Source organism: Medicago sativa, chromosome 8 (assembly GCF_051527215.1).
Source record: "Medicago sativa cultivar Bolivia chromosome 8, Bolivia_mono, whole genome shotgun sequence".
Taxonomy (NCBI): Eukaryota; Viridiplantae; Streptophyta; class Magnoliopsida; order Fabales; family Fabaceae; genus Medicago; species Medicago sativa.
Window position 1 is genome coordinate 5039646 of NC_140756.1, and position 15422 is coordinate 5055067.

At 33.4% G+C, this 15422-nt stretch overlaps 2 protein-coding genes across 4 annotated transcripts; both read left to right on the forward strand.

Annotated features, from left to right (window-relative positions):
- Nucleotides 1-1770: 1770 nt before the first annotated feature.
- RPL4 (ribosomal protein L4) lies at nucleotides 1771-4343 on the forward strand. Its single transcript, XM_085732250.1, has 2 exons — nucleotides 1771-2640; nucleotides 3995-4343. The coding sequence occupies exons 1-2, from the start codon at nucleotides 1788-1790 to the stop codon at nucleotides 4030-4032; spliced, it is 891 nt and encodes a 296-aa protein (XP_085588376.1). The 5' UTR covers nucleotides 1771-1787; the 3' UTR covers nucleotides 4033-4343.
- A 2074-nt stretch (nucleotides 4344-6417) lies between these two features.
- Nucleotides 6418-11385, forward strand: LOC146896347 (eukaryotic translation initiation factor 4G-like). 3 transcript variants are annotated; one of them, XM_085732249.1, is made up of 4 exons: nucleotides 6418-6528; nucleotides 6679-7852; nucleotides 9146-10233; nucleotides 10879-11385. In XM_085732249.1, the coding sequence occupies exons 2-3, from the start codon at nucleotides 6681-6683 to the stop codon at nucleotides 10194-10196; spliced, it is 2223 nt and encodes a 740-aa protein (XP_085588375.1). In that variant the 5' UTR covers nucleotides 6418-6528; nucleotides 6679-6680; the 3' UTR covers nucleotides 10197-10233; nucleotides 10879-11385. The 3 variants fall into 3 exon arrangements, with proteins under 3 accessions (XP_085588375.1, XP_085588374.1, XP_085588373.1); XM_085732248.1 differs by having other exon boundaries at nucleotides 10884-11385; XM_085732247.1 differs by having other exon boundaries at nucleotides 11124-11385.
- The last annotated feature ends 4037 nt before the right edge of the window (nucleotides 11386-15422 follow it).

Here is a 15422-nt window from a genome sequence, read left to right on the forward strand (position 1 = left end):
ATTTCAATTCAAATCATTTGAATGGATTACATGATTATAGTGATAATTTGAAAAAAAATCTTAATTGGATTACAATGATTACAGAATACTAAATTTCAATTCAAGTCATTGTTCTCATTAATTTTTGTTTGAATCGTTTATGATGAGATTGGTGAATTGTTGAATTTGAGTATTTGGATTTGTCCCTTGCTGCTATTGTTTTCTTTGCCTGAGTTTTCCCAGGTTGAACAAATTGAAGGTTTTTTATATTTACAACTCTAACTTAATTGGTGAAATATCTTAAAGAATTGTATGTGTTGTTATGGAAGAAGATGAAGCTGTTTCTATAATTTCCACAGAAGCCAGAACGTGAAAAGGAAGAAAAATGAAAATGACACATTAAAATGAATGAAGGGCTAAGATGTGTTAAGGTGTCATTAAAAGGAATGAATGACTAAGATTATTTCACATGAGAAAACAGGAGGTAATTTCACCGGAGAGGATCCTCTCCCAAGACGGTGTAGCCCAGATAATATTGTTTTTGCAATAAAAAATGCCACATCATTATACTTGACGCACAACCAACCTACAAAGAATTAGTGATTTTAAACGAGGGCAACATTGGCCAATGACTTCAATGGAATCCTTGGATACATTGTTCCTAGATGTAATATTAAGCTTCTCTAATAGTGGAAACTCCTTCACAAATTCAGTCAATCCTAAATTTAGCTGAAATTCTTATGCAGAAGCTTTTTAATTGACTTGTCCTGTAAAATATTAAGAGTAAGATGCTGATAATATATGATCCATTTGAGTTATGGGACGAATAATATTAAATTAAACTATAATTTAGAGTGTGTATAACCATCATCAAGAAGAATCAGTGTTGATATGATACAAACAAGGATATGAGTTGCAATGAAGTGAGATTAGAGATTGAGTCCAATGAATTAGGGAAACCTAAATTTTTCATACTACGCCTAAGAAGTGGAATGAATTTGTTGCTATTTAGTGGTGACTCATTAGTTCTAGAAGATTGATGACTCACTAGTATGTTAGGAAAAATCTAACACAATATTACATATATATTGTACTCTCTCTTTTGTTATCATCAATAAAATTATAATCTTTTCCCCATTTATTATTCTTAGAGGTTCTCATTCTTTGTCCTATACCAGAGCAAATATCTTTTACCTATTATCTATCATTTGCTGCTCTCAACAATGATACAATCAACTAGAACGCCGACCCGTGCGCCGCACGGGTCTTATGAGCTAAAAATTATAATATATAAATAAACTAACGTTGAATGTTTGGATACTATTGTCTTACTAATACAACATAATAATGTATGAAAAGTCTGAGATAGTGAAAAGAACATGGATTACAACGCAATCATGCCCTTACATTTCGAAAAACTTCTTCGTAGACTACGTTAGACGTCTCATCCGTATATTCATCATCTTCATCAGTTATAAGTATCTTTAGCCCTTGTCTCGACGTAACTCTTGAAACAGCGACATATAATTGTCCATGTGAAAATACAGGCGTTGGTAGGTATACACCAACGTCAATGTAAAAAATTGTGAGAAGGGTTTTTTATAATATAAAAAATTAAATTAGAAGGGTTTTTTGAAATAAAATTAAGTTATTAATAGAAAAATAAAAAATAGTGAGCAAAAACAAAAACAAAAACAAAAATCCTTACCCACACCACACCAATCAATTTTGAAGAGATAGGATAGAAAAGAAAAGAAGTAGATAAAGCAAAACTCTCAAATTTTTCTCTCTGAATCCAAACAAAAAAAATGGCTTCACTCTCTTCAACACTAACACCCACTTCAACTTCTCTTTCTTTCTTCTCTTCTTCAATTTTCATCTCTAATTCAATTCCCAAAATCAAATTCACTCCAAATTCAAATTCAAACTCACATTCTAGTAATTCACTTTCCATTTCTTGCAAACTCGCCACCCTCCCACTCCTCTCCTTCTCCGGCGAGAAAATCGGCGAATCAACTCTCGACGTTAAATCCGCATCTCCTTCCACCTCACGCGCCGTCGTCCACCGCGCCATCATCCACGACCTTCAAAACAAACGCCGCGGCACCGCCTCCACCTTAACACGCGCCGAAGTCAGAGGTGGTGGCAGAAAACCCTACAACCAAAAGAAAACCGGCCGAGCACGTCAGGGTTCCAGTCGTACACCTCTCCGACCCGGCGGTGGTGTGATTTTCGGCCCTAAACCGAGGGATTGGAGTATTAAGATTAATAAGAAGGAGAAGAGGCTTGCGATTTCGACTGCGGTGGCGAGTGCGGCGGTGAATACGGTCGTGGTGGAGGAATTTGGGGATGAGTTTGAGGGGAATGCGAAGACGAAGGAGTTTATTGCAGCGATGAAAAGATGGGGATTGGATCCGACGGAGAAAGTGACGTTTTTTATGATGGAGGTGAAGGAGAAAGTGTTGTTGGCTAGTAGGAATATTGGGACGTTGAAGATTTTGACGCCGAGGACGTTGAATTTGTATGATGTTTTGAATGCTGATAAGATTGTTCTTACTCCTGATGCGGTGGATTATTTGAATGGTAGGTATGGGGATAGTGAACAAGATGATGATGGTGATTATGATGAAGAAGTAATAGTTGTAGAAGATGGTGAAGAAGGTAAATCATTAGTATTATAGTAGTATTAATGATGATTAGTGATAGCATTGTTAATTGTTACTATATCTTGAATTGTTCATTGATATTCTTAGTATTTGAATATTGACACGTGTCAGACACTGGACATGCCTTTCATAAGACGTGTCGGTGCGAATGTGCTATTGGGCTATAGTCATAGGCGTAGTTTAAGTTATTAAATTGAAGTCGCTGTTATGGTTGCGTGCAATCGTTGGTATGTTGATAACTGTTGTCAAATTTGGATGATACAATTTAGGTCCCGGAAATGTACGAATTTGGACGTTGTGATCACAAATGTGGTCGGAGTAAGGGTTTTAAATAGTGGTCACAACAGGGATTCTTGATATTGCGGCTGATGTGGTTTCCATTGCAGTTGCGTTGCGTTTTTGACAACATCAAAACCGTTATGTAGCCTGCCCAAATCTCGGTCGCAGACCTTTATTTAAAACCATAGTCATAGATTTTTTAAAATATTGGGCATTGCACTTTAGATAAGAGTTAGTTTGGATAAATTTTTATTGAACATGGAGAGTGAAATATTAGAAAAATTTGACAATGATTGAGTTTTTTAAATAATAGCTTCTCGAATAAGTTGAAATTTGTTTCCATGTCTCATGATCATCTAATTTTGTTAAAATTTTATTCCTGAAGCATTATAGTAGCTTGTAAATTTTTTTGTTAAGTTAGAGAAAGTTAACTTATTTTAATTGAAATGTTTCCTTGACGTAGAAATCAATTCAAGTTTGGTTTAAGTTGCTGATATTTGAAATGTTTCCTTGAGGTAGAAATCAATTCAAATTTGCTTTAAGTTGCTAAATGGATTCTCAAGTTAACATTCTGAATAATGAAGGATGTTACTACTGATGAAATTGTTTATTTTTTACATATATGTTAATTCTCTGAACTTGTTTTAATTTGAAGATTATAAGTAGTTCACTTATTTGGAGTCATTAACTATGGTCATAAGATTAAAGTTTGACACTGTTGTTTGTTCAACTTGTTGTATCTGCATTGTGTAGTCTTATTTGTAACTGGCTTTAGCCTTAACTTTGGAGCTGGTATCTTTAAAAAATTATATTCTTGAGACTATTGAAAAGAAATGAAGTTAGTGCACTGACAGAGTAGAGTCACCTAAATCTCACTGACTCATTTTGATAGTTGTTTAGTATTGTGCATGTGTGTGTGTATTGGACATTCATGTTGGTAGTTGGGTTAAACTTAAACTGCACATCCCCTCTGTAACTTTTGAGTTGCTTATTATTGTGGAAGAGCTTAAGATGGGTCTGAGTAATATAATAGGTTTCTGACTTGGTTGCTTTCTTCTATTTGGATACAGGACCAGACGCAGAAGAAAGTGCCGATGGGGTGAATTGATGATTTAAAGTTGTTTGCACGGTTGTATCGTATCATTTTATAGAGGATATTGCTCATACCGGGTATAGAAGGTTTGAAGTCTTGTTTGTACCAATGTATTTGCTTTTTTCCATTCCATCACTTAGAATCCAAATTCAAGTAGCATGTAAGGATATTTATTTATCTCACTTACAATCACATTTTGTTGTAACCTAGTAATTTTTTGAATCAATTTTGTTGCTTTGTAGTCTCTTTTGTGCAGAAGCATGTAAATGGATAAGTCAATTGTTTTGAATCAATGTTGTTGCATGTAGTTCCTTCCTTCTGAAGAAGTTGTATCTGGTTACTTCTTTTCTTGTACTGCTTCTACTTAATGGATAGACAAAAATCTAGAACATGTGATGCTTACATATTCTTAAATGTGCTATATTCTTAACGATTAAAACTACTTTGGCTTAAACACACTTTTCACCCCTTCACTTTTGAAATTGATGTCTGCTGATTTAGGGACTCAACTTTTGGCACTCTACTAAAAAGAAGTTTGTAGAACTCTCAAGCCTCTTTTGAATGACTTTACTGCCATATACCTCAAAGTCTTTCCATTCAACCATGTTTTACACTTTGAAAAGGAAACCATTTGTAAGTTAGAAGAAGAGAAAACAAAGAACAAATGAAGTCAAGAAACATATTTCCAAGTCAAGCATCAGCTCCTAATTTAGTTAAAACAAAATTAATAGCTTATTTTCCTCTCACCGTTGGTGTCATAGTGCTTCATTGGTGATTCTTCGTTCCATGTTATCATTTATGATGATGGTATTGATAGCAAGCATAGAGAAAAAATATTTAAATAATTGGAGTATCAGAGTTTAAATATTGTTTACGTGATAAACACTGGTATACCATCTTTAATATGAAATTTATAGGCACATGATAAAGATGTGTCTAGCTTTTTCTTGTTTGCTTGACGAATGGGTATGGAGATGAACATGATAAAGCAGAATTAAAATAAAATGAAATAGATGACTAACAACGTTTGTCGCAACTCTTTGCCTTTTTTTTTTTAAAGCAATTAATAGCATATTTTTATGTTTGACCCCACTTTAACTTTTAGGCTTTGTTTGGATGACCAAAGAAAGTGAAAGGAAAGATTGAGAAAGGAAGGATTGTTTAAGGAAAGAAAAAGAGTAGAAAGTGAGATGATTGTTTGATACAAAAGAAAGTGGAATAGAAAGTTGAAGGAATGAAAAACATATGGTAATTGACATAAATACCTTTAAACAAAAATAGTAGTATTTTTGTTGTTTTGGAAAAAATAACAGTATTTTATTATATATAAACAATGAACAATTGTTTACAGTTCAGTGTAAAAATAAAATGGGACATAGCAATCCTATAACAAAAAAGTTAAGAGGGGGAATTATTTAAAAAAAGAAAAAGTTAGCGGTGAATTGATGAAAAAAATATAAAAGTTGGGTGGAGCATTTAAGATATTTTAAACAAAACACATGTGTTCCTCAACCTTTCCGTTCCTATGTCGGGAAAGTTTTCCAACATGGGTCCCATCTATATTCTTTTTTTCCTTCATCTTTCTGTAGAGTTCCAAACAACTGAAAGTCTTTCTTTCCACCCCCTTTCTTTCCTTATCACAATCTTTCCTTTGAAACAAACATAGCCTTAGGCTCCCCATAAAAATCGATTAATACATTTGAGACAATCGCTATAAACTTTTACTATTATACTCTATTTTAAAATGAGTAACGTTTTAAGGTTTTCTACAGACATATTAAGAAATGCAAAAAAATTGTCTAATGACGTAACCATTTTACTAAACTACCCCTTTAAACTATTGGTGTTTCCCACAAAAGTAGAATATTACTTTGGAAGTAGTGTACGCAACATTAAATAGAGGCATAATTGTAAAAGTTTACATTAAAAAGTGAACATGATATTCATTTTGAAACACATTTTTCTTGCCAAAGAGACATTTATTTTAAAACAGAAACAAAAAGAGTATTTATTAAAAATAGTAGTATTACTGACTTTATACATTGAAAAAGTGGATCAGGACTACTAGATGATTTGGATTTTAACCGACCTTTGGATTTTATTGCAAATGCTAACGAGTTTCCTAAAAATATTATTTAAAGACTTTCGATAGTAAGTTTTTTATAAAAAATTGTGCATTTAATGTATCAAAAATTGAAATATTAAACTTTTACAATAAATAATTTCTTAATTAAAATTCCTTAAAGATTGCTCTTAGACATTCGTTAGCAAGAGAGAGATTTTATTTAAAAGAAAAAAACAAATACTCCAAAAAAGATTAAAAGAAAACTAGTGCTTAGTGACTCACCATCCAGTAGAAGATAAAAAGTTAAAGCTGCTGTAGGCGACACTCATTTCTTCACTTCTACTGTTCTCACTCACTTCTTCATTTCAATCATCAACTTGAAGTCTTGGAGATCATACTTGAAGGTGAAGCTATTGTTGTCATTTTGTTAACAAATATTAATCCATGTAAGTTGTTACCTTTAATCTTATTTTTGTCTTCTAATATATTATTAGAGTTACTATTTTTGCCTGAAGTTTTATTATGTCTCTACACTTGTGCTTGTATTGGAATCAAGTAATTAATTAATTTGTTATATTATTTGAATAATATGCTAGAAATGGAAAGAAATAGCCGTGCCGGGAAGAGGGGTAGAGAGTTGTATTATTTGATGATCCACAAGGCTGAGAAGAAGGAAGAGGCAAAACAGAGGCAACTGAGAGCTATCTTGAACAAACTAACTCCTCAGAATTTCGATAGACTTCTTGAACAAGTAAAAGCAGTTAATATTGACAACGCGATCACTCTCAGTGGTGTCGTCTCACAAATCTTCGAGAAGGCTCTGATGGAACCTATCTTCTGTGAAGTGTATGCCAACTTCTGCTCACATCTGGCTTCTGAGTTGCCTGATTTGAGTGTGGACAACGAAAAGATAAATTTTAAAAGGTTATTAGTAAACAAATGCCAGGAGGAATTTGAGAGGGGTGAACGAGAACAAGAAGAGGAAAATAAGGTTGATGAGGCCGAGGGTGAGGTCAAGCTGTCAAATGAAGAAAGGGAGCAGAGAAGAACCAAGGCAAGAAGGCGCATGTTAGGAAACATCAGATTGATTGGAGAACTATATAAGAAGAAAATGTTGACAGAGAGGATAATGCACGAGTGTATAAAGAAGTTACTAGGTCAATGTCACGATCCTGATGAGGAAGATGTTGAGGCTATGTGCATGCTGATGAGTATTATTGGGGAGATGATTGACCATCCCAAAGCTAAGAAACTTATGGATGTATATTTTGAAAGGTTGAAATTATTATCAAACAACATGAATTTATCTTTTAGGGTGAGGTTTATGTTGAAGGATGTAATTGATTTGAGAAGGAATAGATGGCAAGTAAGGAGGAAAGTTGATGGTCCAAAGAAGATTGAGGAGGTACACAGAGATGTTATGCAAGAGAGGCAGGCTCAAGCACAAGCTGGTAGCATGGATTTTGGTCCTAGCGGTATTAATGGTTATGGCAGTTTATCTGAGCGCACACCGTATGGCTCTAGAGAGGATCTTGCATCAAGATATATGTCAGACAGACCTTCAAGTCCAGCTGGATATGATCATTTAAGTGCTCCAGCTCATAATATAAACTATGGCAACAGAGACTTGAGGAATCAGGATCGGAATCTCAACAGGCCTGTTGCAACTTCACCTCACGCTCAGTCGCAAGGGCCAATTGTCTCTCAAAATGCTTCTTCAGATGAACGACTTCAGGACACGTGCTTATCAGCAACCAGAGAATACTACAGGTACTGTTTTGTTTTTGTGTTGTCTATCTTTTCGGTTACAGTTTTTGTTCATTACAATTTATCTCATGAAATGTTTGTTACAGTTTATCTAACCATTTTATTTCATTTAGGATTAGGATTTTATCATTATTAGGATTGTAGCTTTATATCGCCTCATCAGTTAATCTGCTGGTGCCAATTATGATGTTTCATTCTTTTCTCGATCTTTTGTTTTATTTGCTTTTTATTTTGGACTACAATCTACAAGTTTTAATTAGTTGTTTGATTTTGGGGGGAAAACAAATTTACCACTTTATTTCCTTTTATAACCCTATTGTTTAAACAAAAATAGGTCATGATTAGATTAAGTTCATTCTTTCATAGCCTTTAATAATATGATTAATTCCCAAGCACCCAAACCACTCCAAACGTCTCAATTCCAGGACATAAAGTTCAGCACATAAAACGAGACTTTTAGTGATCAGGGTCTGTAACATTGGTTATTCGCATTGGAAGACACAATAGATTAACTTTTAGTGATCAGGGTCTGTAACATTGGTCTGTAACATTGGTTATTCACATGTTAAGCAACCCAAAAAGGGCAACTTAGCATTGGAAGACACAATAGATTAACTTTTAAGAAGTTGAATGCACAACTTTTTATGCGTATATTTCTTTAATAAGTTCCTTAACATGTGCCCTTGAGGGCACAAGTTAACATTTGCCTTTTATAAAACAGTAAGCAAATTTTAAGGAGTTAAATGCAGTTTCCCCCTGGTCTGTATTGTCTTCCTTGTTTCTCCTCGGAGGATCGAATTTCCCTTGCTTGTTACCTTATGAATATCAATAGAATAGTAATGGTTGGAGACTGCGAAAGGTCCTACACACATTTTGGATGGGGAAAGGAGGTATATGGGAAGTTACTTGCTCTGCTAGATTGAATTAAGATTTATTTGCTATTGTTACATTGTGTAGCTGTTGGGGATTTGTCACATGAAAGTTTGAATGTTATGATTATAGTTACTATCTATTATGCACGGACACCGACACATACACAGCATGCACACGTAAAAGTATGTACATAGCGTATACTCATAATAGTTGAGAGCATGAGATGAGTTAATCTTGACCATGCATGTAGACTCTTTTGTCAAATTTTAACTTTTTGTAATCTTCAATGTTTTGCTTAATGATAATGACTCCATCATTTAACGGTTATGGTTTTATAGATTTCTGTATAAATTTTATACTACATGAGCTTGACCCCACTTTCTGAAATTTCTGGATCCGTCCCTGGTGGCAACGTTCTACTAGCTTCCAGCAGAGGGGTTTGATTCCTTCTCCTCAGTCTCTCTTACAGATGATGCACAAGGTTGAGAAGAAGTACAAAATAGGTAAAGTGTCAAATGCAGAAGAGGCAAAGCAGAGGCAACTGAGAGCTATCTTGAACAAACTAACTCCTCAGAATTTCAATAGGCTTCTTGAACAGGTAAAAGCAGTTGATATTGACAACGCAATCACTCTCAGTGGTGTCGTCTCACAAATCTTCGAGAAGGCTCTGATGGAACCTATCTTCTGTGAAATGTATGCCAACTTCTGCTCACATCTGGCTTATCAGTTGCCTGATTTGAGTGTGGACAACGAAAAGATAACATTTAAAAGGTTATTATTAAACAAATGCCAGGAGGAATTTGAGAGCGGTGAGCGAGAACAAGAAGAGGCAAATAAGGTTGATGAGGCCGAGGGTGAGGTCAAGCTGTCAAATGAAGAAAGGGAGCAGAGAAGAACCAATGCAAGAAGGCACATGTCAAGAAACATCATATTTATTGGAGAACTATATAAGAAGAAAATGTTGACAGAGAGGATAATGCATGAGTGCATAAAGAAGTTACCAGGTCAGTGTCAGGATCCTGATGAGGAAGATGTTGAGGCTATGTGCAAACTTATGAGTTCTATTGGGGAGATGATTGACCATCCCACAACTAAGGAACGTATGGACATATATTTTGAAAGGTTGAAAATATTATCAAACAACATGAATTTATCTTCTAGGGTGAGGTTTATGTTGAAGGATGTAATTGATTTGAGAAGGAATAGATGGCAAGTAAGGAGGAAAGTTGATGAAAAGGTGCCAAAGGGGTTTATTACGGCGATGAAAACGTGGGGATCGGATCCGACGAAGAAAGTGACCTTTTTTATGATGGAGGTGGAGGAGAAAGTGTTGTTGGCTAGTAGGAATATTGGGACGTTGAAGATTTTGACGCCGAGGACATTGAATTTGTATGATGTTTTGAATGCTGATAAGATTGTTTTTACTCCTGGTGCTGTGGATTATTTGAATGGTAGGTATGGGGATATTGAATAAGATGATGAAGAAGTAGTTGTAGAAGATGGTGAAGAAGGTAAATCATTAGTATTATAGTAGTATTAATAATGATTAGTGATAAAATTGTTCATTGTTACTATATCTTGAATTGTTCATTGATGTTCTTAGTATTTGGATATTGACAAGTTTCTGACACCAGACATACCTTTCATATAAGAAGCGTCGGTGCTAATGTGCTGTAGTCATAGGCGTAGTCAAGTTTTTAAATTGAAGTCGCTGTTATGGTTGCATGCAATCGTTGATATGTTGATAACTGTGGTCAAATTTGGTTGATGCAATTGTGGTTGTGGAGATGTACAAATACGGATGTTGTGATCACAAATGTGGTCGCGATAAGAGTTTTAAATAGTGGTCATAATAGAGATCTTTGATATTGCGGCTGGTGTGGCTTCAATTGTAGTCGCACTGCATTTTTGACAACATCAAAGACTGCTTCCCAAATCTCGGTCACAGACCTTTAGCCTTAACTTATTTGGAGTCATTAACTATGGTCATAAGATTAAAGTTCTACACTGTTGTTTGTTCAACTTGTTGTATCTGCATGCATTGTGTAGTCTTATTTATCACTGGCTTTTAGTAATAGGTTTCTGACCTGGTTGCTTTCTTCTACTCCCTCCGTCCCTTAATGTAACCTCCCTTTGCTTTTTTCACATTTCTTAAGAAAAGTTGTCAGTGTAATTATTATGTCTGTTTTGTGTGTTAATATTACCATATTGTCCTTTGTTTGTATATGTATTAAAGTTGACTTTTTAAATTTCAAGATAAGTTAGTAGTATTAATTAGGGGTATGTTTAGGAAAAAAATAATAAATACATCTAGTAATTTGAAAAGGGGATTAGATTTAGGGACAAAAATAAAGTCAAATGGGTGGTTAGATACAAGGACGGAGGGAGTATATGGATACAGGACCGGACACAGAAGAAAGTGCTGATGTGGTGAATTGAGGATTTTACTAGGTTTCAAGGCTTGTTTGTACCGATGTATTTGCTTTCTTTCCATTGCGTCACTTAGAATCCAAATTCAAGTAGCATGGAAGGATATTTATCTGTCTCACTTACAATCACATTTTGTTGTAACCTAGTAATTGTTTTGAATCAATGTTGTTGCATGTAGTTCCTTTCTTCTGATGAAATTATTAAAAGATGCTGCTAGATTAACTCCTTCATAATGTGTTTGTATCTGGTTACTTCTCTTTAACAACTTCTACTTTCTTTTATGCCGATCTTTTGTATTGAGTGATGAGTTAGTTTCCCTTGGAAGAAGTGCAAGAATGGAGTGTTATTTTCAAACATCCTAATTGGTGGGGAGGGTGGTGTAAATGATCATATATGTATAACTTTTTGTCAAAATTTTAAATTGTATGCCTTGAAACAAAAGTATTTTAAATATTATAGGAAATTAGTATGTGTTTAGAATGGCGTTGCCTTTTTCAAAATTGCGGCTAAAAATCCCGTTAACGTGGAAGCTTGTTTTTCTAGCTTCCTATTTCTACGACAGGTTTGGCTAGAAACACACGTTCAGCAGCCAAACCAAACAGGTAAGTAGTATTTTGATTTGTATTTAATTTAACTGTTGTTCTATTGGGTCAATGTAGGTTTTTGGCGACATTGTTTCGAAACAAAAAAATAAAAAAAATTAACTTGAAAGATGGAAAGTTTAGCCATTAATTAGTGTTTCATTTTTCAATTGGCGAGTAAATTAGTTAAAGGATGAAAGGTTGATGTAATTAGCTTGTAAGAGAGGTTTGACAATAGTCTTGCAGTAGAGGAATGAGCCAAACCAGTGAGATACTTTGGAATTTGGAAATTCTATAAGTATTTACAGAAACAACAAAGCAATTACTATGAATAAGTGAATATGTGGTACTTTTCCTTGAACATGGAGTCCCTTTCCGATTATTTATGCATTAAGATGCATTTTTCTACCTTTTCCCCAAGTGGAAAGAAGTTCCTTCTCCATTTTCAATGCATATAAATAAGTCTTTGTTCATTGATGAAACGGACTTGTGATTATAAGCTCAACATTGATGTAAAAATGACCTTATAATCGTGTTATAAGGGTTTAAGTATGTGGATAAGTTGTATTTTCACAACAACTTAAAGAAAATTAATTGTATGTTATTGTTGTACAGTTCATTGAATTAACCTTATAGATGCATTTTAATCTAAAGGAGGAGGCTAGAGGTGGCGTGAGAATGACGTTAAAGAAGATATTCTTAAGTATTAGCAGGCATAATTAATAATTATATAGTGTTGGTATATAATTCACAATGTTTTCTAATGCCAGTCCCTTACTATAATTTCTGAATTCTTAAGGTGAATGGATGAATTGAGCATTGCTGAGGTTTTCCCACCTTCAACTCTCAAGCTGCTTGAGTTCAATAAACTATCTCTTTACTAGTATTTCTTCACTTTTTTTCAACCAAACAGACCCTTTATCAGGAGTCAAGATCCTTTCCATTTCCAAAGTTTGGTCGGTCTAATTATTTAATGTACCCTTCAAATCTCTTTAAAATTATAGTAATGAAGAATAAAAATAGAGAGAATTCTAACTCCTTATCGCGCACCAGAATGCTTCACCAAATCAAGACAAGCTTGCAAGCATTAAAACATGTTACCTGGTACCTTCTACACAATTCATTCCCTAAGAATAAAGTTGTCACATCCTTTTTCAGGTTTCAGGATCTGCACACACTAATACAATGATAAATTCAACAACAAAAACCTGCACGACAGACCAATGCACGCTCATGGATTCCAGAACCATTTGAGATATCATAATCAAGGTTGTTCTTTTTAAGCTTAATAATGCTTATCCAATTGTTCGATTTTGACCTGTTTCAATTAGCATTTTTTTTTATTTTTTTTTTAATAAAATAAAAAAATGAAATTAGTATTTTTAATTTTTATTCAAAATGTAGTGCTTTGCGCATCAGTAAACATATCAGTAATTTATTGTCCTCGTGAGCTTAACTCAGTTGGTATGGAAAATGCATTGTATATGCAAGGTCCGTAGTTCAAACCTCGCCCATCAAAAAAAAAAAAAAACACATTAATTTATTATACATATTTTTTTAGGCTTTGTTTGCGAGTTGGGTTTTGGAGGGGAAGGGAGGGGAAGGGAGGACTTATGGAGAGGTAAACTCTTGTTTGCGAGTTTTAAAAAACAAGGGAAAGGTTTTGGGGGGTTTAGAAGGGCTTCATTTGTTCAATTTTAAAGTTCCCCCAAATTGGGGGGTTTTGAGGGGTTAAGCATACAAATTGACAATTTTGCCCTCATAATAATTCAAATTGACAATTTTAGATATAACCTAATTATTACGATCTCTTTTCAAAACAACTTTTTCTAAACAGCTTATTTATCAAAAACAGTTTATTACAACATCTTTTCAAAAAACAACTTATTTATGCAAATTAGCTTTTAATGACCTCGTTTTCAAAATCAGCTTATTCAAAACAGCTTATTCATCAAAAACAGCTTATTACGACCTCTTTTTCAAAAACAACTTATTGAAAAGAACTTATTCATACAAAACAGCTTATTACAATCTCTTTTTCAAAAACAACTTATTTAAAACAGCTTATTTATCCAAAATAGCTTATTACAACCTCTTTTCAAAAAACAGCTTATTTATGCAAAACAACTTATTACCACGTCTTTTTCAAAAACAGCTTATTCAAAACAACTTATTTATCCAAAACAGCTTATTACAACCTCTTTTCAAAAAACAGCTTATTCAAAACAACTTATTTATGCAAATCAGCTTTTAACGACCTCTTTTTCAAAATCAGCTTATTCAAAACAACTTATTCATCAAAAACAGCTTATTACGACTTCTTTTTCAAAAACAACTTATTGAAAACAGCTTATTCATCCAAAATAGCTTATTACAATCTCTTTTTCAAAAACAACTTATTCAAAACAGCTTATTTATCCAAAATACCTTATTATGACCTCTTTTTCAAAAACAGCTTCTAAAAACAGTTTATTCATCCAAAACAGCTTATTACAATCTCTTTTTTAAAAACAACTTATTCAAAACAACTTATTTATGCAAAGCAGCTTATTGGATGAATAAGTTGTTTACAATAAGTTGTTTTTGAAAAAGAGATCGTAATAAGCTGTTTTGCATAAATAAGCTGTTTTGAATAAGCCGTTTTTTGAAAAGAGGTTGTAATAAACTGTTTTGGATAAATAAGCTGTTTTGAATAAGATGATTTTGATAAAGACGTGGTAATAAGCTGTTTTGCATAAATAAGCTGTTTTGAATAAGCTGTTTTTTGAAAAGAGGTTGTAATAAGCTGTTTTGGATAAATAAGCTGTTTTGAATAAGTTGTTTTTGAAAAAGAGATCGTATTAAGCGGTTTTGTATAAATAAGCTGTTTTGAATAAGTTGTTTTTGAAAAACAAATCGTATTAAGCTGATTTGTAAAAATAAGCTGATTTAAATAAGTTGTTTTTAAAAAAGAGTTCGTAATAAGCTGTTTTGGATAAATAAGTTGTTTTGAATAATTTGTTTTTGAAAAAGATGTCGTAATAAGTTGTTTTGCATAAATAAGTTGTTTTGAATAAGTTGTTTTTTGAAAAGAGATCGTAATAAGTTGTTTTTTGAAAAAGATATCATAATAAGTTGTTTTGTATAAATAAGTTGTTTTGAATAAGCTGTTTTTTAAAAAAGAGATCGTAATAAGTTTTTTTTTTTAATAAATAATCTGTCTTTTAAAAATAGATCCTAATAATTTACTTTTTATGAGATAAGTTGCTTTGAATAAATTTCAAGATAAATTACAAAGTATAACACAATGTATTGTTTTTAAGAGAAAAAAGGGTAAAATAGCAAAATTATAACATAAGCCCTCCATTTCCTTTCCTTGTTGGTTTTTTAACTCCCAAACAAGGGGAAGATTTTCCCTCCTTTCTCCCCTCCCTCCCTTTCCTTCCCTTCTCCTCCTAAGTCTTTCCTTTCCTTTCCTTCCCCTCAAAACTCGCAAACAAAGCCTAAGCTAGGTTATAGCATGGTAAAAAAAAATTGAGAGATTAGTATCCTACATAATAGCATATTTCAATTATGTTTTATTTTTTATTTTATAAGCAAAATTGAATAATGGAAGTACAAGGGACACTCCAATCCACATACAAAAGTTGCATCAAAATACAATCAAGGTCTCAAAGGGTTTATTAAACCAATTTGCAAAAACAATAGCA

Excerpts from the sequence above, each read along its gene's own strand:
- RPL4 (XM_085732250.1), top strand. The coding sequence starts at position 1,788 with ATGGCTTCACTCTCTTCAACACTAACACCCACTTCAACTTCTCTTTCT. Across the intron at positions 2,641-3,994 it reads TGTAGAAGATGGTGAAGAAG|GACCAGACGCAGAAGAAAGT; the intron begins GTAAATCATTAG and ends ATTTGGATACAG.
- LOC146896347 (XM_085732249.1), top strand. The coding sequence starts at position 6,681 with ATGGAAAGAAATAGCCGTGCCGGGAAGAGGGGTAGAGAGTTGTATTAT. Across the intron at positions 7,853-9,145 it reads GCAACCAGAGAATACTACAG|CTTCCAGCAGAGGGGTTTGA; the intron begins GTACTGTTTTGT and ends ACGTTCTACTAG.